The sequence below is a fragment of the Genypterus blacodes genome, unplaced genomic scaffold (assembly GCF_046128005.1).
Source record: "Genypterus blacodes isolate CSIRO-AG114 ecotype Tasmania unplaced genomic scaffold, CSIRO-AGI_Gbla_v1 ptg000041l_1, whole genome shotgun sequence".
In the NCBI taxonomy this organism is placed as follows: Eukaryota; Metazoa; Chordata; class Actinopteri; order Ophidiiformes; family Ophidiidae; genus Genypterus; species Genypterus blacodes.
Window position 1 is genome coordinate 176,488 of NW_027466854.1, and position 20,250 is coordinate 196,737.

The 20,250-nt window shown below is 48.5% G+C and overlaps 1 protein-coding gene across 4 annotated transcripts in view; it reads left to right on the top strand.

Annotated features, from left to right (window-relative positions):
- herc2 (HECT and RLD domain containing E3 ubiquitin protein ligase 2) overlaps positions 1–20,250 on the top strand; it is a 34,611-nt gene that overhangs the window by 13,409 nt on the left and 952 nt on the right. For all 4 annotated transcript variants that reach the window (XM_076148669.1, XM_076148672.1, XM_076148671.1 and 1 more), the window contains exons 31-90: positions 95–228; positions 440–616; positions 779–915; positions 1,018–1,169; positions 1,257–1,448; positions 1,616–1,803; positions 1,897–2,089; positions 2,196–2,378; positions 2,487–2,671; positions 3,392–3,539; positions 3,636–3,832; positions 3,948–4,178; positions 4,285–4,423; positions 4,663–4,809; positions 5,319–5,458; positions 5,553–5,820; positions 6,053–6,195; positions 6,303–6,401; positions 6,494–6,662; positions 6,774–6,899; positions 6,982–7,090; positions 7,186–7,325; positions 7,427–7,617; positions 7,727–7,832; positions 8,000–8,091; positions 8,178–8,353; positions 8,522–8,633; positions 8,773–8,854; positions 8,939–9,173; positions 9,318–9,495; positions 9,707–9,788; positions 9,881–10,052; positions 10,137–10,281; positions 10,962–11,187; positions 11,292–11,463; positions 11,599–11,779; positions 12,383–12,526; positions 12,623–12,814; positions 12,910–13,063; positions 13,210–13,317; positions 13,408–13,539; positions 13,623–13,781; positions 13,950–14,068; positions 14,327–14,452; positions 14,550–14,705; positions 14,841–15,155; positions 15,343–15,557; positions 15,702–15,879; positions 15,990–16,151; positions 16,289–16,380; positions 16,511–16,650; positions 16,760–16,947; positions 17,090–17,287; positions 17,394–17,477; positions 17,967–18,108; positions 18,202–18,396; positions 18,586–18,698; positions 19,513–19,703; positions 19,785–19,890; positions 19,987–20,199. In XM_076148669.1, coding sequence (XP_076004784.1) covers positions 95–228; positions 440–616; positions 779–915; positions 1,018–1,169; positions 1,257–1,448; positions 1,616–1,803; positions 1,897–2,089; positions 2,196–2,378; positions 2,487–2,671; positions 3,392–3,539; positions 3,636–3,832; positions 3,948–4,178; positions 4,285–4,423; positions 4,663–4,809; positions 5,319–5,458; positions 5,553–5,820; positions 6,053–6,195; positions 6,303–6,401; positions 6,494–6,662; positions 6,774–6,899; positions 6,982–7,090; positions 7,186–7,325; positions 7,427–7,617; positions 7,727–7,832; positions 8,000–8,091; positions 8,178–8,353; positions 8,522–8,633; positions 8,773–8,854; positions 8,939–9,173; positions 9,318–9,495; positions 9,707–9,788; positions 9,881–10,052; positions 10,137–10,281; positions 10,962–11,187; positions 11,292–11,463; positions 11,599–11,779; positions 12,383–12,526; positions 12,623–12,814; positions 12,910–13,063; positions 13,210–13,317; positions 13,408–13,539; positions 13,623–13,781; positions 13,950–14,068; positions 14,327–14,452; positions 14,550–14,705; positions 14,841–15,155; positions 15,343–15,557; positions 15,702–15,879; positions 15,990–16,151; positions 16,289–16,380; positions 16,511–16,650; positions 16,760–16,947; positions 17,090–17,287; positions 17,394–17,477; positions 17,967–18,108; positions 18,202–18,396; positions 18,586–18,698; positions 19,513–19,703; positions 19,785–19,890; positions 19,987–20,199 — 9,569 coding nt within the window. The remainder of the gene's footprint in view (positions 1–94; positions 229–439; positions 617–778; positions 916–1,017; positions 1,170–1,256; positions 1,449–1,615; positions 1,804–1,896; positions 2,090–2,195; positions 2,379–2,486; positions 2,672–3,391; positions 3,540–3,635; positions 3,833–3,947; positions 4,179–4,284; positions 4,424–4,662; positions 4,810–5,318; positions 5,459–5,552; positions 5,821–6,052; positions 6,196–6,302; positions 6,402–6,493; positions 6,663–6,773; positions 6,900–6,981; positions 7,091–7,185; positions 7,326–7,426; positions 7,618–7,726; positions 7,833–7,999; positions 8,092–8,177; positions 8,354–8,521; positions 8,634–8,772; positions 8,855–8,938; positions 9,174–9,317; positions 9,496–9,706; positions 9,789–9,880; positions 10,053–10,136; positions 10,282–10,961; positions 11,188–11,291; positions 11,464–11,598; positions 11,780–12,382; positions 12,527–12,622; positions 12,815–12,909; positions 13,064–13,209; positions 13,318–13,407; positions 13,540–13,622; positions 13,782–13,949; positions 14,069–14,326; positions 14,453–14,549; positions 14,706–14,840; positions 15,156–15,342; positions 15,558–15,701; positions 15,880–15,989; positions 16,152–16,288; positions 16,381–16,510; positions 16,651–16,759; positions 16,948–17,089; positions 17,288–17,393; positions 17,478–17,966; positions 18,109–18,201; positions 18,397–18,585; positions 18,699–19,512; positions 19,704–19,784; positions 19,891–19,986; positions 20,200–20,250) is intronic.

The window sequence follows — 20,250 nt, forward strand, 5'->3', positions numbered from 1 at the left end:
GTGTGGAGCTTTAGGTTTGAAACTTAATTCTGTTGTGGTGATGTGATGTTGCCGTCTTCACTGAATTTGTAATCAACCTTTACTTTGTTCTTAGTGCCTAAGAAGTCAGAGTCTGCTGACATAGAAGAGCCAAAGCTGGAGAATGAAGGGACCAATGAGGAGGAGCTTAACGTACACATCAGCCCCGCACCTGCTGACAGGAAATCACCCGCCAGCAAGTTACCTAAGGTACAAGAGCTTCACTAACCTAGAACCACATCTCTCTGCTATGAAAGAAGGAACACCTGTTGCTCATTTGTCACATTCTTCTTTCTTTCCTGCAGTAACTAAACAAACACTTATCTGTACTCTGTAGTCTTTCTAATTAAGGGTTGTGACTGCCACCCACCTTGCTTTATGTATGCATGTGTAGTTTAACATTCCATTATTTCCATTACAGCCTGATAAGTGGCAGCCGCTTCTGAACACAGTGACCAATGCTCAGAAGTACCGCTGGCTGAAGCACAGTGTTCAGGGAGCCTTCTCCCAGTCTAGCCTTATGGTCACCATAGTGGAGTTTGCACTTAAAGAAGAGCCCCTGGATGTAGAGAAGATGAGGAAGTGTCTTCTGAAACAGGTGAGACATGAGCAGTATTAATCTGCTGACTAAAACAGGAACCTATCGTACTACATAGTGGCAAAGGAGGGAGTACTGCTTGTTACAGTCCAGCTATGAAACTGTTGAATCTATTCTGAAACTGTAAAAAACATGACAGGCATTATCTGTGCTCCATCATAGCTGGAGAGAGCTGAGGTGAGGCTGGAGGGCATCGACACCATGCTCAAGCTGGCAGCCAAAAGCTTCCTGCTGCCATCTGTCCAGTATGCAATGTTCTGTGGCTGGCAAAGGGTCATACCAGAGGGGAGCAATATAGGGTATCTCACATCTCCATTTAGTTTGCAACTTGCCTAAATGTTGCAGAAATGTGATGCCATTTTTAAGATTGCAATTAATACTCTCTGATCCTCCCCTACCAGAGAGCCCCTGTCTGACTGCCTGAAGGATGTGGATCTGATCCCTCCTTTCAATCGCATGCTTTTGGAGGTGACCTTCGGCAAGTTATATTCCTGGGCTATCCAGAATGTTCGCAACATCCTGCTGGAGGCCAATACCCGCTTCAAAGAGCTCGGTGAGTGGTGTGGTTACACAGCTAAAGGAGCATTTGAGACGAGTATGGCACACAAAAGCACTGACTCTGTATTTGTCTCTTCACCAGGTGTGCAGCCCGTTCCCTTGCAGACCATAACCAATGAGAACCCAGCGGGACCGAGCCTGGGCACCATTCCTCAAGCTCGTTTCCTCCTGGCCATGATCCATATGCTGTCCCTGAAGCACGGCTCCAACAGCCTCAGCCTCCTGCTGAACTCTGGCATATTGGCCCTCACACAGAGTATACTCAGACTCATCGGTGAGGACTACAGACACACTCACAGCCTCACCACAACACCTGTGCCCTGTTCATGCTAACATGTTGCGTTTAAACAGCTTGTGTAGCTGTTTAAACGCAACATATTAGCATTTTACATTATGTGCATGGAATATCAGTGTTTCATGTCTCGACTGCTGTATTTCCAGGTCCCAGTACCGACAGCAGTGAGGAGGACTTGAGTTTATGTGCCCTTGGAGGTTCAGCCACAGTGCTGGAGGAGTCCAGAAAGGAGGCGGCCCCGGCCCCTATGCCTGCCTCTGGCCCAGAACTGGCTGCGATGATGAAGATAGGCACCAGAGTCATGAGAGGAGTTGACTGGAAATGGGGGGATCAGGTACCTCACTGCTGAAAAAGAATAACAGAGGCTCTGACTCAATAAGGCAAATAGAGCATGTTTATAACTTAGACCCATGCATGCTTCCTCCAGGATGGTCCAGCCCCAGGCCTGGGTCGGGTCATTGGGGAGCTGGGAGAGGACGGCTGGATCAGAGTCCAGTGGGACACTAGCAGCACAAACTCCTACAGGATGGGTAAAGAGGGCAAGTATGACCTCAAGCTGGCAGAACCTCCACCGACCGCCCAACCACCTGTGGAGGACTCGGACACAGAGGATGACACGGGTCGGTTCATAAGACAACACCACCTCAGCACAGATCAGTATACCACACACACAACGAGACAATTGTGCGCTGAGCTTTCCGTTTCTTCTCATCTTTTCTACAATAGAATGTGAGCTGATGGAGAAGAGCAGCCACCCTACAGCCATGATGCTCACCAGCACAGTCAACCTGCTGAAGACTCTGGCTCTGTCTGCTGGGATCTATGCAGAGGTGTTGCAGTTAGATGCTACACGGACGCTCTGTGGGCTGCTGAGGATGCTAGTGGAGAGTGGAGCCAATGACAAGTCGGGTAATTGAACTACTGCACTGATAAAACCTTTTTTCTTAGCACAGACATTAATGAGAACTTGTTGTGCTCGTGGTTATGTTAGTAACTCACACTCATCCTTCCTGTCAGGCTGTCGCTCCAACAGGTTGGTGTCCCGGGAGCAGCACAGGAGCTGGTGCACACTGGGCTTCATACGCAGCATCGCTCTGGTGCCTCAGATGTGCAGCACGCTCAGCACCTCTGCGTGGATCAGCCTGCTCATCCGGATCGTTGAGGGCCACCAGTCCTTCAATGCTATCACTCTGCAGAGACAGGTGGGTTACCATGGCGGTGTCAGCTGGGCCTCTCAGGCTACAGATGCAGTCTGGATGAAAAGATTTGGCCACATGTGTTGTAGTAAAATATTGTGAGGAGGATCTTAATCAAAGTGCACCATCTTCAGTTTACATAAGATTGTGGGAGGCTGATTCTTATAAATCATTAGAAACCTCAGAGGTCCTTAAACGCCTCACACAACCTCTATAATCCAATAAGCATTCTTGTTATGAGGCGTGATGTCAGCTCTGGTAGAGGAGACGCTCACAGCACACAGGCACATCTTTCTCGCCCACCACTGCAAAGACCTGGACCTGGACCCCCTGCTGTGCTCCATCCTGCTTGGTTTTATTCAAGCAAACACAATTGTGCGTCCATGGGTGTGAAGCTGGTGTCTCCCCCTCGTCCCTTCAATTTGTAGATGCAGGATTTATGCACTCTCAGTGAAATGCAACCCAAGCAGTGTGACGTGTCCAATGACGCCTCCTAGAGGCCGCAGCAGCCATGAGGACTACAGGAGCATTGAGAGCGGGGCATTGCAAACCCCAAAAGCCCAAAAGAACTGAAGCCCAGAGCTGCCATGGTGTCCACTAATAATCAGTGCAGTTTACAGTTACAATGAGAAGGTTTTCATGTTTCAAGTGATGTGAAAGTCAGATGTGTACACTTACATTGAGAGAGCTCATGTCTTATATTGTGCCTCTTCTTTATTTTTCCAGATCCTGGCACTCCGTCTGTTGCAGGCTGTGCTGCCATCATGGGACAAGACTGAACGGCCTCAGGACATGAAGTTCTTGGTGGAGAAGTTGTTTGGATTCCTGGGCAGCCTCCTGAGCACCTGCTCCTCTGATCTGCCACTCCTCAGAGGTGAGCTCATTAAACCTTTCCCAGGAACAAATGAATTAGTCCATTCTTAGATGTGTCCTTAGTAATATGTGGTATTGTCTTTGTGTCACCATGCAGAAGGTTCCCTGAGGAGGAGGAAGTCCCGCCCTCAGGCCTCTCTGACAGCCACTCACAGCAGCACGTTAGCGGAGGAGATTGTTGCTGTCCTGCGCACTCTGCACTCTCTCGCCCAGTGGAACTGCCTGATAAATGATTACATCAACACTCAGCTCAGCTCTGTTGGAGATGTGATGGCCGGCTGCCAGTCTGAAGTAGTAAGCATTATTCTAATACTTTGGCTTTAGTTTTCCACTGTAGTGCTTTAATTCTGCCATTATTTCATTCTCTTAAACTGATCTCCACATTTCTCTTATTTTCTCCCTCTTCCAGTCTTTCCTGGAAGAATATTTCCCTGACTCTGAGGGTCCCAGAGTGGGCATCCTGATGGCTGTCCTGGCGGTGATTGGAGGGATCGACGGGCGCCTCAGGCTTGGAGGACAGGTCATTCATGAAGAGTACGGAGAGGGAACAGTCACTCGCATCACCCCAAAGGGTCGGATCACTGTCCAGTTTCATGAGATGCGGACCTGCAGGGTTTGCTTGCTCAGCCAGCTCAAACCAGTATGTAACATGTTTATGCTGCAATGCAAATGCAGCCTGTAAATGAACTTTCCACCTTTTAAGTGAAATACTGACAGTGTCATATGTGATTGTCCATTTCTCTCAGCTGCCAGGTGTTTCCTTCAGTGTGCAGAACCTTCCCTTCACAGAACCCATGCTGGCAGTTTGGGCTCAGCTGGTCAGCCTCGCTGGAAGCAAGTTGGAGAAACAACGTATGAAGAAGTCACTCAGCAGAGGGCTCACAGGTACACAAACAGAGATCAGCCTCAGTCCACTGGCCTCCATCTCTTTGCTGCATCATCCAAACTAAACTCTGGCCTGCACTCTGGCATCTGATAGTGACTTTGATAACTGATAGCCTGTCTCGTTCCTTATTTAGAAAAAAGGACCACAATCAAATGTGTTATGGTTTTGTGCATGTTTGGATTCAGCACATGGAATCAAACGTCTTTTCAGTGTTTGTAATTAAATGTTGATTTTGCAGCTGACCAGGTGGACATCCATCTGCTCCGGTGTCAGCAGCTGAGGCTCTACATCTTAAAGGCAGGACGTGCTCTGCTGTCTCACCAGGACAAACTCAGGCAGATTCTCTCCCAGGCAGCAGTTCTGGACATAGGACTTAACCCCAGCGGTAAGAACTCATTTAATGTGTGTGTGTGTTTGGGGGAGAGGGAGGGAGGTTATGGCGTCTTTTAAATTGTGGAATACTCTTGCTGTTGTTTTTGTAGACTTGCTGCCATTCCAAAGAAAAAAAAGAATTTTGAAAGGAATGTAATGAAGTATAGTGACCCTCCTACCTTTCTGTTTTTTTCTGCTATTCTGTGCTATTATGGGGCAACATTATCCCTTAATAACAACACTGTGCTACTTTGCTTGCGTTGCACCCAGTGGGTGGACCTGGCAGTTAGTCACGATGAGCTGTGTTTGCACAATTAGTGCAGATTCTCTTGAGGCAGCACAGTGGCTTTTGTGTAGGAGGACAAATGTGGCAATGACCGATGAACCAGTCTGCTTACTTTGAGGTTTTCCATAAGATTTGATGTGGGTGGCTGTAAAGTGAATTGTTAGGAATCGATGTAGCTTAGACGGCGCTCATTCTGCTGCTGTGTCTCTATCAAGGCCTCTCCCTCTTTTTTGCAGAGGATCCAGTGGTGTCCTCTCCTGATGGAGACCTGTCTCCTGAAGGCCCCCTGCCCCCATTGATCCTTCTACAGCAGCTCCTGTCTGCTGCCACTCAGCCCTCCCCCATCAAAGCCATTTTTGACAGACAAGAAATGGAGGTTAGTCCATCGACCATTCAGACAAGCAGGGTACATCAGAGCTTGTGCATTTGGACGGAGCTTCAGTGTTATTTGTGTATTGCTGTGTTGGTAGGCTGCAGCTCTGGCGGTGTGTCAGTACCTGGCGGTGGAATCGGCCCACCCCTCCTCACCTTTGTTTGAGGAGAGCAGTTCCAGTGAGGCCACCACGCCCGTCACCATACAACACATCAGACCACCCAAACAGAAGAAACAGAAGACCTCCCCTGTCCCTCCTTTACCCATAGTTCTCCAGTTAATGGACATGGGCTTCCCACGGAAAAATGTTGAGTTTGCACTTAAGTCACTGTCTGGTACGACAGGCAACGCATCTGGAGTCCCAGGTAAAGCATGGAACATCTCTGGCTCTATACATTACTGTTTATATGCTATCAGTAAAACAAGATCTGCTTTCCATGTATGCACCCTAATGTGATTGGAATGTAAGTATTCTTACTCAGAGTAACATAATAACAACTGGAAATTCATTTATTCATTTATTTATTCATAACTTCTTAACTGAAGTACATCATATTCAGATCTACCTTCAGGAGACTAAATGAGTCTGTGTTTCAGGTGTTGAAGCTCTGGTGAGCTGGCTGCTGGACCATCCAGACATTCACGTCACCGAGCTGTCAGATGCTGACACTGTGTCAGATGAATACTCTGATGAAGAGGTGCTGGAGGAGCTGGAGGAGGCAGAACCCATTTTCCCTGTGGTACACTACTTCTTTTATATCTGGCAATAATAAAACTTGATCACCTGACCCTAAGCCATTCAAATTAGATTCATGACATGATTAATATTGCCTGTCTGTTCCCTCAGCCTGCTGGAGCAGTGGTGACTGAGAGCCAAACATTTAAGAAGAGATCAGATTTCCAAAGCAATGATGATTATGCTGTGTATGTGAGAGAGAACATTCAGGTAACAATCAAAGTCTCTCAGTGTTTTATAGAACTGTCACCAGGAAGTGTTTTATGTTTTATGAATCTAAGGGCTCATTGACTTTGTTGCAGGTGGGAATGATGGTGAAGTGTTGCAGAACGTACGAGGAAGTTTATGACGGAGATGTTGGTAAAGTGATTAAGCTGGACAGAGATGGACTGCATGACCTGAATGTACAATGTGACTGGCAGCAGAAAGGAGGAACCTATTGGGTCCGCTACATCCACATCGAGTTACTTGGTCAGTTCTGCTCGTGATTCTGAATGAGGGTTTATCATTTAGATGGTGATAATGATGATAATAGTCCAGGGAAGCTCTTTTAAAATGTTCTTTAACTACTTGTTCTTCCAGGATTCCCACCACAAAGTTCTCCATCGCATATAAAGATTGGTGACAAAGTGAGGGTGAAGCCCACAGTCACAACACCAAAGTACAAATGGGGCTCTGTCACTCACAGGAGTGTCGGAGTAGTGAAAGGTAAAGCTTCTCTGCAGCATTCATCTTCTCCAGCTTTGCTCTGGTGTTTGTTTATCTGAACTAATGAAGCTGTTGTTTTTAGCTTTCAGTGCCAATGGAAAGGATGTGATTGTAGACTTCCCCCAGCAGTCCCACTGGACCGGCCTCCTGTCTGAGATGGAGCTGGTGCCCAGTGTTCACCCTGGAGTGAGGTAAGACTGTCTCTGAACTCTTATCCACCTCTTTATTCATATATTCTCTCATTCCCTCTCATATTCAGTTGTATTGCTTATTGTGTTGCTTCCAGGTGTGATGGCTGTCAGATGTTTCCCATTAATGGCCCCAGGTTCAAATGCAGGAACTGTGATGACTTTGACTTCTGTGAAAACTGTTTCAAGACCCGCAAACACAACGCCAGGCATTCCTTTGGTAGAATCAACGAGCCAGGTAAGTCTGTTGTTCACTCAGATGAAACGACTTCTATCCATGACGTTAAAGCATGTTTGTTCTGTGTGTGTGAAACATCTGCACTCCTTCCTCCACACTAGGCCAGTCCCCAGCATTCTGTGGCCGCTCAGGAAAGCAGCTGAAGAAGCATCACAGCAGCCAGCGTGGGATGCTGATTGACGATTGGTCTCGTGCTGTCAAGAGCCTCAACGTCTCCTCGTCTGTAAACCAGGCCTCACGCCTCATCGACTGCAGTGATCAGTGCTGGCAGTCATCCGGCTCCCAGGGAAAGGTGGGAGGTTGAATTAGATATGTTCATATTCAGAATAGCAGTCTGGTTAGTTTAGCTTTGTCTCGGTGTGTTGCATCATCTCACAGGCTCTCGTTGTGTTTCTCCACAGCACTGGATTCGCCTGGAGCTCTTTCCAGATGTGCTGGTCCACAGGCTGAAGATGATTGTAGATCCAGCAGACAGCAGCTACATGCCCTCACTGGTGGTGGTGTCAGGTGCCAAATACATGATGATGATGATAAAGACAATAACCTGAACAATAACAAACTACAGCAATAACCAATAATATCAATACAACAATAACAAAATCAGTAGTAAGCAGCAACGACAGTCAAATAGAGCCTGATCCTTATTCTCGTTCTCTTTTTATCTTCATATTTAGGTGGCAGCTCTTTGAACAACTTGATTGAGCTGAAGACGATTAACATCAATCCCACAGACACCACTGTTCTTCTGCTGAGTGACTGTACTGAGGTTGGTTGGCTTGATTCTTTACGGTTTATACAAAAGATTTGTCTTAAATATGTAACTGTTAAACTACAATGCCATCCTTCCTTCAGTATCATAGATACATTGAGATTGCGATCAAGCAGTGCCGCAGCTCCGGTATAGACTGCAAAATCCATGGACTTGGCATTGTGGGCCGGATCAGAGCAGAGGATGAAGACCTGGCTACAGTCCCTTTCCTGGCATCGGACAATGAAGAAGAGGATGACGACAAAACAACCACTGGCAGGTATGCTGGGCTCAGGGGTGATGAAGGGCAGGGAGTGTGTGGAAGCAGATCCCATGAACTCTACATGCGTACTCTGCACACTGCTGGATCTGTGAACAAACAAGGCCGCAAAGTCAAAATGATGAGCGAATTAATGAATGATGATCTCTCCTCTCCTTTTGCTTTCAGTCTTGCTCGTAAGAAGTCCTCTGCCTTAGAGTCGTCAGCCACCATCAGAACCAAAGTGTTTGTCTGGGGTCTAAATGACAAGGACCAACTGGGAGGACTCAAAGGCTCTAAGGTACATCCTGCCACATAATGTGTATGTCCAGAGGTAGAGTCTTGGATAAAGAAATACATGAGGTTACACGCAGTCACTAGTGCCTACTAAACATATCTGTACTCTTTAAACTCATCTGTTTGCTTTGTGTTGCTTGCAGATCAAAGTGCCTTCCTTCTCTGAAACCCTCTCTGCACTCAATGTGGTCCAAGTGGCTGGCGGCTCCAAAAGCCTGTTTGCTGGTGGGTGGACAGAGACAGGAGGAGTTCATGTGTTTCTGTAACCTGTGCCCATGCCGTGTATAACACAGTGTGTTTGTGTTACAGTGACGGTGGAGGGGAAGATGTATGCGTGTGGAGAGGCCACTAACGGCAGGTTGGGCCTGGGTCTGTCCAGTGGGACCATCCCCATCCCCCGACAGATCACTGCTCTCAGTAACTACGTGGTGAAGAAGGTAGCTGTGCACTCCGGGGGCCGCCATGCCATGGCCCTGACTGTGGATGGGAAGGTCTTCTCCTGGGGAGAAGGAGACGACGGCAAACTGGGACACTTCAGCAGAATGTGAATATCACATTGACACATTTTCTAGTTTATACTTATTCATATTCATACAACATCAGTATGACTGCGTTGTTTCTGGCTTGAATGTATTAAATGAAGGTATTTCTTTCTGTTTTGATGATTGAAATATGCTTTTCTGCTCAGGAATTGTGATAAGCCGCGGTTAATTGAGGCCCTGAAGACCAAACGCATCCGGGACATAGCCTGTGGAAGCTCTCACAGTGCAGCAATCACCTCAAGTGGAGAGCTGTACAGCTGGGGTTTAGGGGAATATGGGCGCCTTGGACACGGTGACAATACCACTCAGCTCAGGCCTAAGCTGGTATGTTCACCTACAGACACACACACGCACACACACCTCTTTGTTTGGTTTACATGAACAGTGATATGTTTGAGCTCAATCGTACTGAATCATATGCAACTGCCATGAATCCTTGTGTAGTTAAACGTGTCTAAGTTGACTCTAACAAACAGGACACATTATTTGCACACTGCACACTGATGTCTCTGGGTGGTTCTGTGTTTGTCTCCAGGTGAAGGTGCTCCTGGGACACCGTGTGATCCAGGTGGCTTGTGGGAGCAGAGACGCTCAGACTCTAGCACTTACTGATGAAGGTATTTAATGCTTCTTTAAGTTAGGTATGATGTTTACATTGATGGATAGGTTTTGTATCCTCATGGTCTCTTATCTGTATATTTCTTTTTAGGGTTGGTGTTCTCCTGGGGTGATGGAGACTTTGGGAAGTTGGGTCGTGGAGGCAGTGAGGGCTGCAACATCCCACAGAACATAGAGAGACTGAACGGACAGGCAGTTTGCCAGATCGAATGTGGAGCACAGTTCTCCTTGGCTCTCACTAAGTCTGGAGTTGTATGGACCTGGTAATATGGATGAGTGATGGCCACAGCATCTCACAGTAATCACAATGCCTTCCTATGATTAACCATTAAACTGCTGTCATCCAGGGGCAAAGGTGACTATTTCCGTTTGGGCCATGGCACTGATGTCCACGTGCGTAAGCCTCAGATGGTGGAGGGGCTGAGAGGGAAGAAGATCGTCCATGTTGCTGTTGGAGCGTTGCATTGTCTGGCTGTCACAGAGACCGGACAGGTTCGTCCTGACTTCCACTGTATAAGAGAGCAGAGGCACTTTACTCATCTAGTGACAGGAGACTGTTCCAGATGTGTGCTGCTGTATTTGATCATTTTAAGACGTTCTCAAGATTGAAAGCTTGGAGCAGTGTGTGTTTCTGTTCTTCCTATTTAGTCGTAGTCACAGTGCTGAAACTGAAATGAAGAGAAAAGCCCTTAGTAAGCATGACATCACCTCTTCAGTCAGCACACATTATAAATAAATCAATGTCAGAATGAGAAAGTATGACCTGGTAACAAACAGCCTCCTTTGCTTTATGGGAGCAGTGAAAAGTTCAGAGTTAGATTTTTGTCCACAAGGCCTTCTTTGTTAAAGCATGAGACAATGTTTTAAAATCTAACAGTTATGGATACACACTTTGTTTCTCAGCTGTGTGTGTGTAGCTCCCGGCTCTGCCTCACACCTGAGAAGCTCCATCCTCATTGCTCACCTGATCAGTAGTTGGTGCCTTCCAGATCCTGTTTGGCACATCTGACTGATGAACTTGTCATGTGTGGATATGATGAGATGATAATAGATGCATGAGAGATACGACCTTGATACAGTTATGAGCTTTCATCAAGATGTGTTATATGAGGAAAAGATATAATAGAAAATGTTTGAATGGCTGTTAATCTTCTCTTCTCTTCCTCTGTCAGGTGTTTGCGTGGGGTGATAATGATCATGGGCAACAGGGGAACGGCACCACCACAGTAAACAGGAAACCCACTTTGGTTCAGGGTCTAGAGGGCCAGAAGATCACTCGAGTGGCCTGTGGCTCCTCCCATAGTGTCGCCTGGACAACCGTGGATGTGACGACACCCTCAGTCCACGAGCCAGTCCTCTTCCAGACAGCCAGGGACTCCCTGGGCGCCTCCTATCTAGGTACTGCTCCCTCTCACTGCCTAATAGGCCTGAGGATTCTGTGCTATCTTAAAGTAACTCTTGTGATTGTGTTTTCTCTGTTTTCTTGGTACTGTGCTCTCCAGGCGTCCAGTCTGACAGTGACTCATCAGCAGTGAGCAATAAGATGAACGGACAGGTCAGTGTTAAACCCAATCGGCCCTCACTGGCTAAGATTCTTCTCAGTCTGGATGGAAACCCGGCCAAACAGCAAGCCCTCTCTCACGTCCTGTCAGCCCTCCAGATCATGTATGCCAGGTAAGTTGTATCCTCTTGTTGCTTCTTTTCCCATCATCCTGTTGCTCAGCACATACACACTGTTCACACAGTGTGTAACCACCAGTACATGTACACTCCTACTATACTCCAGAGTGTGTGTTTTGTGTTCCTCAGGGATGCTGTGGTCGGTGCTCTGATGCCAGCCAGCATGATTCTGCCAGTGGAGTGTCCCTCCAGCTCACCTGTTCCTCCATCAGACTCTTCCTCCTCGTCTAGTGATGAGGAGAGCTCTCCTGTCCCTCCTGAAACAGAGGAACGAGACAGCCCAAGTCCATGGCAGGACAAGAAGGGAGACGTAAGGAACTATCTTTGAATTACAAACTCTACCCTGAACACCTGATGACCTGATGGAAGTCAGGATGTTTTCACTCCATGCTTCATTTCTGTCATTATTAAAGTGCTGCCTCAGTTGGGTTTCATGCTGAGTTTCTGTAAGGAGGTCACAGAGTGTGTGCTACTTCTATAATGACCAGCTGTGTAGTTGCAGCTATCAGCAAACTATATTTTGGTACAAAATGGAAACTCATGTGACTCCCACAGGACTTCGATCACAGTAACAAGTGCAGAGAAGTTTCTGGAATGCTACGTTTTCCTTTCCACAGTCATTCTTCTAGAAAGGAAAATTGGCTCCTTTTTGAAGCATTTCTCTCAACCTTAGGACATCTAGCACTAAAACTAAACCTGACCAAAAGTTTCTGCTTTCTTATCACCTTGACGTGTGTGTGTGTGTGTGTGTGTGTGTGTGTGTGTGTGTGTGTGTGTGTGTGTGTGTGTGTGTGTGTGTGTGTGTGTGTGTGTGTGTGTGTGTGTGTGTGTGTGTGTGTGTGTGTGTGTGTGTGTGTGTGTGTGTGTGTGTGTGTGTGTGTGTGTGTGTGTGTGTGTGTGTGTGTGTGACCAGGCTCCCTCTTCTGAAGACGCCGTCACGCCATCATCAGCTGTGACTCCATCTGCCTCTGGTGCTTCCTCTCGTCCATTCATCCCTGTGACTGATGACCCCGGGGCAGCCAGCATCATAGCAGAGACCATGACTAAGACCAAAGAGGTGAACCTGACTCATGATGTCTCCAATCAAAGTGACCCCAACCATATGTTCCTCAGCTGAAGTAACCACTTATTTGTTGTTGTTGTTGTTATTCAGGACTCTGAGAGCCAGAGTAAAGTCGTTGGCCCTGAACCTCAGTACCTGGATGAATTCACAAGTCTGCTTGTGTCTGATGATACCAGAGTGATGGTGGATGTGCTGAAGCTGGCAGTGTCGTGTCGCTCCGGTGAGAAGGGCAGGGAGGTTCTCTCTGCTGTGCTCTCTGGCATGGGGACAGCTTATCCACAGGTGAGGCACTGGAGTCTGGATTTGTTTCCCTTTTTGCCTTATGTGTTATACAAACTCAGCTTTTAACTACTGTACTCTTTGACTCTGGTGTGCAGGTTGCAGACATGCTCCTGGAGTTGTGCGTCACTGAGTTGGAGGATGTTGCCACAGATTCTCAGAGTGGCCGGCTGTCTTCTCAGCCAGTTGTGGTTGAGAGCAGCCATCCGTACACAGATGACACGTCTACTAGTGGCACTGTCAAGATCCCAGGTACATGAAAGGAGGAGCAGCAGAGGTGTCAGGATGAAGTGTGACAACAGGCCACTTTACCAGCTTTGCTCTACAAAGTGCAGGGGTTTGTTTGTGTAAAACATTTAAATCTGAACTGTATACCAACTCTCATTTCCTTTAAACAGGAGCAGAGGGTCTGAGGATCGAGTTTGACCGTCAGTGTTCCACTGAGAGACGTCACGACCCACTAACCATAATGGATGGAGCCAACAGGATCGTCTCTGTTAGATCAGGTGAAGAGACGATGACCAAGAGGCGGATTGCCATCAAATATATGTGTATATGTGTAATAATGTGTTGACTCACTCATTCCTGCTCTTCAGGTCGGGAATGGTCGGACTGGTCCAGTGAGCTGAGGATCCCGGGCGATGAGCTGAAGTGGAAGTTTACCAGTGACGGCTCAGTGAACGGTTGGGGCTGGCGCTTCACTGTTTACCCAATCATGCCTGCTGCCGGTGAGATGGAGACACACACGCCCTTTTTCTCTGTACACACTTAATATGCTTTTAATGCTGACCTTTGTTGTGTTTGTACTCAGGTCCCAAGGATTTGCTGTCTGATCGCTGCATCCTGTCCTGCCCCTCTATGGACCTGGTCACCTGTCTCCTGGACTTCAGGCTCAACTTTGCCTCCAATAGGAGCATTGTTCCCCGTCTAGCTGCTTCTCTTGCTGCCTGTGCTCAGCTGAGTGCACTAGGTATGATGAGCAGAGTCACGTTCATCCTGATTTACCAAGACAAACAATGACCTGTTTTAATGCACAATACAAAATGAAGTATCTGCTTTGTACTGTAGCTGTGTTGAGACATCATCATCTCTCTGTGCCGTCCTGCATATTGATTTGAATCTATTTTAATGTGTACAGCTGCTGGACACAGAATGTGGGCTCTGCAGAGACTACGTAAGCTCCTCACCACAGAATACGGCCAATCCATCAACATAAACAGGCTGCTGGGAGACAGTGAAGGAGAGGCTCGATCTATGGTGAGGACACACGGCTGCTTCCTGCACAGACCAGCTGAGATGAACACAAACACTACACACCACTAAATCACTGAAGCAAGTCATTTACAGAAAGGTGTTATCTGAGTAAGAGCTTCTGTGACGTGAAGAATGAGAAAAAGAAGAGACATCAAACACCTTTTTACCTTGTTATCTTTTTCCTTCCCCACTTCTTCCCTTCTTTCCCCATTACATCATCCTGTATACTGCCATGCTGAATGTCTATATTGTGTCTTTCAGAGTTTCACTGGCAGTGCTCTGGCTGCTCTGGTGAAAGGACTCCCCGAGGCTCTGCAGAGGCAGTATGAGTATGAAGACCCCATTGTCAGGGGAGGGAAGCAGCTCCTTCACAGCCCCTTCTTCAAGGTGAGCAGATGAGCAGACAGTGACGCCACATGGAGAGGCTGTGATGGATTAACCAAAGCAGTTTGATGTCAGACGCTGATGTTTACACTTCATTCAGGTGTTGGTGGCTCTTGCCTGTGATCTGGAGCTGGACACGCTGCCCTGCTGTGCTGAGACCCATAAGTGGGCGTGGTTCCGCCGATACTGCACCGCCTCTAGAGTGGCTATAGCTCTGGACAAGAGGACCTCCTTACCCAGACCTTTCCTGGATGAGGTGTGTGTGTGTGTGGGTGTGTGGGTGTGTGGGTGTGGGTGTGGGTGTGTGCTCGCGCTCGCCTTCAGGTGTCTTCATCACGCTTCCACCTGAGAATGTTGCTAAACTCCTTTTCCTTCATTTTTCACTTTGAAGGTTACAAAGAAGATCCGTGAGCTGATGGCCGATCATGAGAGCATGAACGCACTCCACGAGAGTCACGATCTGTTCAAGCGCGAACACGACGAGCAGCTGGTGCAGTGGATGAATCGCCGACCGGATGACTGGACCCTCTCTGCTGGAGGAAGTGGAACCATCTACGGCTGGGGCCACAACCACAGAGGTCAGCTAGGAGGCATCGAGGGGGCAAAGGTCAAAGTGCCCACGCCAACTGAAGCCCTGGCCACACTGCGTCCGGTCCAGCTCATCGGAGGGGAGCAGACTCTGTTTGCTGTCACCGCTGATGGAAAGGTCGGTCCAACACAAAAGAGTCCAATCTGTCTCTCACAGACTAGGAACCTAATCTGGGTTGGCTGCACTCTGTTCTTCTTCGCCTGTAACACATTCTGATGGGAGTATTGATTACAAGGTGAATTAAATGTCCTGCAGGAAAAGATGTAGCCAATGTTATGCTAATGCCTTTGTTCTTGACCCTCAGCTGTATGCGACAGGATACGGGGCCGGTGGCAGGTTGGGTATTGGTGGCACTGAGTCTGTGTCCACACCCACACTCCTGGAGTCCATCCAACACGTCTTCATCAGGAAAGTGGCTGTGAACTCTGGCGGGAAGCATTGCTTGGCACTGTCATCTGAAGGAGAAGTCTATTCTTGGGGCGAGGCCGAAGATGGAAAACTTGGCCACGGCAACAGAAGGTCAGAAATAACAGAGTGTGCATCCAACATCTTCACTTCATGATACACACACACACACACAAGTCCAGACGGAGCTGTGTGATGGTGAGAATGAGAGATAATGACAGGGTGAAGGTTTAACTCATTGGCTCCTCTTGACTCTAGCCCCTGTGACCGTCCTCGTGTGATCGAGTCCCTGAGGGGGGTGGAGGTGGTGGATATTGCAGCCGGGGGGGCGCACAGTGCCTGCATCACCGCCAGCGGAGAGCTCTTCACCTGGGGAAAGGGTCGCTACGGACGCCTGGGGCACGGAGACAGCGAGGATCAGCTCAAACCAAAACTGGTCAGTGAACTTTTAAGAACTATTGTAACAACTAACTGATACAGAAAAGGCTTTATGGTCACTGAACGCTGCCTGTGTCCCTTTGACAACACTCCCTTTGACTTCTCCAGGTGGATGCACTGCAGGGTCACAGGGTCATCGATGTAGCCTGTGGTAGCGGAGACGCCCAGACGCTGTGTCTCTCAGACGACGACATGGTCTGGTCCTGGGGAGACGGGGACTATGGCAAACTAGGTCGAGGAGGGAGTGACGGCTGCAAAGTGCCAATGAAGGTACGGTGCATTATAACACAGTGTGCACTTTAGTCCAGCTGCTTTATACCTGTACTTTATTATAGTGATGCATCTGTGGGAAGAGAGCTCGACTGTACTGCACAAGCTCAGCAAAAGTGTCACACTTGTGTCTTCAGATCGACTCTCTCACCGGCCTGGGTGTGGTCAAGGTGGAGTGTGGCTCTCAGTTCTCTGTGGCTCTTACCAAGTCTGGTGCCGTGTACACATGGTATGTAGAGAAGCTCAGACATGTCCTCCTGTATCACTGTCACATGTCTGAGCTGAGAGGGTGACTTTGGTGTGTGTCTGTGTGTGTGTCTGTGTCTGTGTGTGTGTGTGTGTGTGTGCAATAATCCAAGGGGGAAAGGAGACTACCATCGTCTGGGCCATGGCTCTGACGACCACGTTCGAAGACCCAGACAGGTCCAGGGGCTACAAGGGAAAAAGGTCATCGCCATAGCTACGGGGTCGCTCCACTGTGTGTGCTGCACTGAGGATGGTAAGATGGAGCCTCTGGTTCTTAAAAAAGTTTTATTTTCCATGTGGTAACTGAGCAGCTCGGCTAAGCACTGAGCCTTCATCATCACTCATTGTTGTGTGTGTCCCAGGAGAAGTGTACACGTGGGGAGACAACGATGAAGGCCAGCTCGGAGACGGGACCACCAACGCCATCCAAAGGCCACGGCTGGTGGCTGCACTACAGGGCAAGAAGATCAACCGGGTGGCCTGTGGCTCTGCTCACACACTCGCATGGTCCACCAGCAAACCCACCAACGCTGGCAAACTGCCTGCTCAGGTACTGGGCCGCCTCTGGGTCTGGATAGAACTTAGACTGTGTGTAGTTGTGGACTTCTTATGAATTCTTTATTCATAACTTCCAGTAGATGGCAGTAAAGCTTTATAGGGAGACGCTCATTAAGCCTGTGTTTGTGTTTAAGGTACCCATGGAGTACAACCACCTGCAGGAGATCCCCATCATGGCCCTGAGGAACAGACTGCTGCTGCTGCATCACATCTCTGAGCTCTTCTGTCCCTGCATACCCATGTTTGATCTGGAGGGGCGACTCGGCCAGACGGGTCAAGGCCCCTCGGTGGGCTTTGATACACTCAGGGGCATCCTGATCTCCCAGGGCAAGGTAGGAGGACATGAGGTCTAACCCCTAGCATGTAAACACTCTATAGAGCTGTGTGATGTAGGACTTCTCCTGCTTTGACGACGTTGTTTCTTTGTTTGTTAAACAGGAAGCTGCTTTTAGGAAGGTGGTTCAAGCCACAATGGTGAGAGACAGACAGCATGGACCTGTGGTGGAGCTGAACAGAATACAGGTACAGGAAGGGAAGGACAACGACAACATCTGCCTGCTCAGAATCCATTTAACTCTTTGATCACTGCTGTTTGTCAAGTGTCTTTCTTTATCCTACTGTATTGCTCTTCTCCCTCTCTTCCACCTCCTCTCATTCTCTCTGTTGGGCCGCGTTCCAGACAGGATTCCTCCTGAGAATTTCATGTGATGCCTTTTTATAATGGGATTTTAGGGTGGTGTGTGTCTGGAGGAGTTCCTTGTCTGAGAGTTTTTAGACTTTACTCCAGAGAGTTTGAGTTACACACACACACACACACACACACACACACACACACACACACACACACACACTCTGTAGCTCTGCCTGCCTGTGTGCTGGATATGGAGAGACATCACATCCTGGGTTTCAGTTTCATGCCTGTCCGTGTTTCCTCTTTTTGTAGAAGAAAGGCAGCAAAAACAAACCAGAGGCCCACAAACCCCAGCGTGTCTTTGTTTCTTCCCTCTGCAGGTGAAGCGGTCCCGTAGTAAAGGGGGTCTGGCAGGTCCCGACGGAACCAAGTCTGTATTTGGTCAGATGTGTGCCAAAATGAGTTCCTTCAGTCCAGACAGCCTGCTGCTCCCTCATCGAGTCTGGAAGGTCAAATTTGTGGGTAGGTGCCGCTGTGAGGGATGAACCCCTCCTCATGTATTTGGTCTCCTTGTGTCGCTCAAACACACTCATCTTGGCCCTGCTCCTGTCTCAGGGGAGTCGGTGGATGACTGCGGCGGAGGTTACAGCGAGTCCATAGCCGAGATGTGCGAGGAGCTCCAGAACGGCCTGACTCCCCTCCTCATCGTCACCCCCAACGGCCGGGACGAGTCGGGTGCCAACAGAGATTGTTTCCTGCTCAACCCTGCAGCCAAGTCTCCTCTTCACATGAGCATGTTCCGCTTCCTAGGTACGCTCCAGATCCAGATCCAGATCCAGACAGTCTCTCTCTCAGGTCCTCAGGGTGGAAACACAACTGTACCTCCTTCATGTTTCCTTTGGTTGTTTGCTGCATAAACGCACAGTGTTGGCAGAGTGGAAGGTTTGACGATCCTCTCGGGCTCTGTGGCTAATTAGCTGTGCCTTGCTGTGTCTGCAGGAGTGCTGCTTGGCATCGCCATCCGCACTGGCAGCCCGCTCAGTCTCAACCTGGCAGAGCCGGTGTGGAAACAGCTGGCAGGCATGAATCTGACCATTGCTGACCTCAGTGAGGTTCGTATACACAAGTGTGTGTGTGTGTGTGTGTGTGTGTGTGTGTGTGTGTGTGTGTGTGTGTGTGTGTGTGTGTGTGTGTCTGTGTGTGTGTGTGTGTGTGTGTGTGTGTGTACATTAATGAGCGGGGTGTGATATTTCTATCATATCTCCATTATTAATCATAGTTTAATGATTATTTAGCCTGATCCTTTCCATGAGAGGTCACTTAAGCTCTTATTGTTGCTCTGGCCCCAATGTCTGTCTGAGACTGGAGATTTTTTCCTCCTTTTTCCTCCTTCAGTCAGATATTATGTAACAGCCCTCATGATCTCATAATGTACTAAAAGAACACATAACTATACAATCCTCAGATTACAGCTTAAGACCACCAGTTCCCTGATCGCTCACACGGCTCACACACTGGTACAGACACACAGAAAGACTCAATGAGACTCAATGAGACTCAATAAGTCAATGATACAAAAGAAATATGACTTTGACATTGACATTTCCATTTCTTAAGTTTTAAAACAAGAGCCCTGATCCAGAGCTCTGGCTTTGTTGATGTTCTGACATGTGTGCACATTCCTGCTGTCACACTGTGATCATGAGCTCCTGAAACCTCTGTGGGAGAGAAGAGGAAGTGATTCTCACAATGCTGCTTTTATTCTGTGCCTTTGCCTTGAGATATCAGAAAGGTTAGATGGGAACAATCCAGCACCAGGCTGAGGCCAGAGTCACTGACTGAGCCAGGCCTGCATGTGTGAATGAGGTCAACATGAGGAGTTCAGGGTCGAGCTCATTCTCGTTCTCATCCATCTCCCCCTCACAGGTTGATAAGGATTTCATTCCCGGGTTGATGTACATCCGGGACAACGAGGCCACAGCTGAGGAGTTTGAGGCCATGACCCTGCCCTTCACTGTGCCCAACGCCAGCGGCCAGGATATCCAGCTCAGCTCCAAGTATTCCCACATCACCCTGGAGAACCGAGCTGAATATGTTCGCTTGGCAATTAACTACAGGTGAGAGAAGCCACTGAGTGTACAGAAGACCTTTATTATGGATGTGTCGATGTTAATTCCTTCCTTTTCTTGCTGCATCAGACTGCATGAATTCGATGAGCAGGTGTCCGCAGTGCGTGAGGGAATGGCTCGAGTGGTTCCTGTGCCTTTACTCTCCCTGTTCACCGGCTATGAACTGGAGACTATGGTGAGTGAGAGGATGGATGAATCTGCACCACGTGTCCTCCATCTTCTCTCTGCATGATACACAGTAACTCCCCCCTCCCTCCCTCCCTCCCTCCAGGTGTGTGGAAGTCCAGACATCCCTCTCCACCTGCTGAAGTCTGTGGCCACCTATAAGGGGGTGGAGCCAACGGCGCCACTCATCCAGTGGTTCTGGGAAGTGATGGAGTCCTTCTCCAACACGGAGCGCTCTCTCTTCCTGAGGTTCGTGTGGGGTCGCACACGTTTGCCACGCACCATCGCCGACTTCCGTGGACGGGACTTTGTTGTGCAGGTGAGAAGTCTCATTGTAATGGATGTATGGATTGAAGCGACAACATGGGCG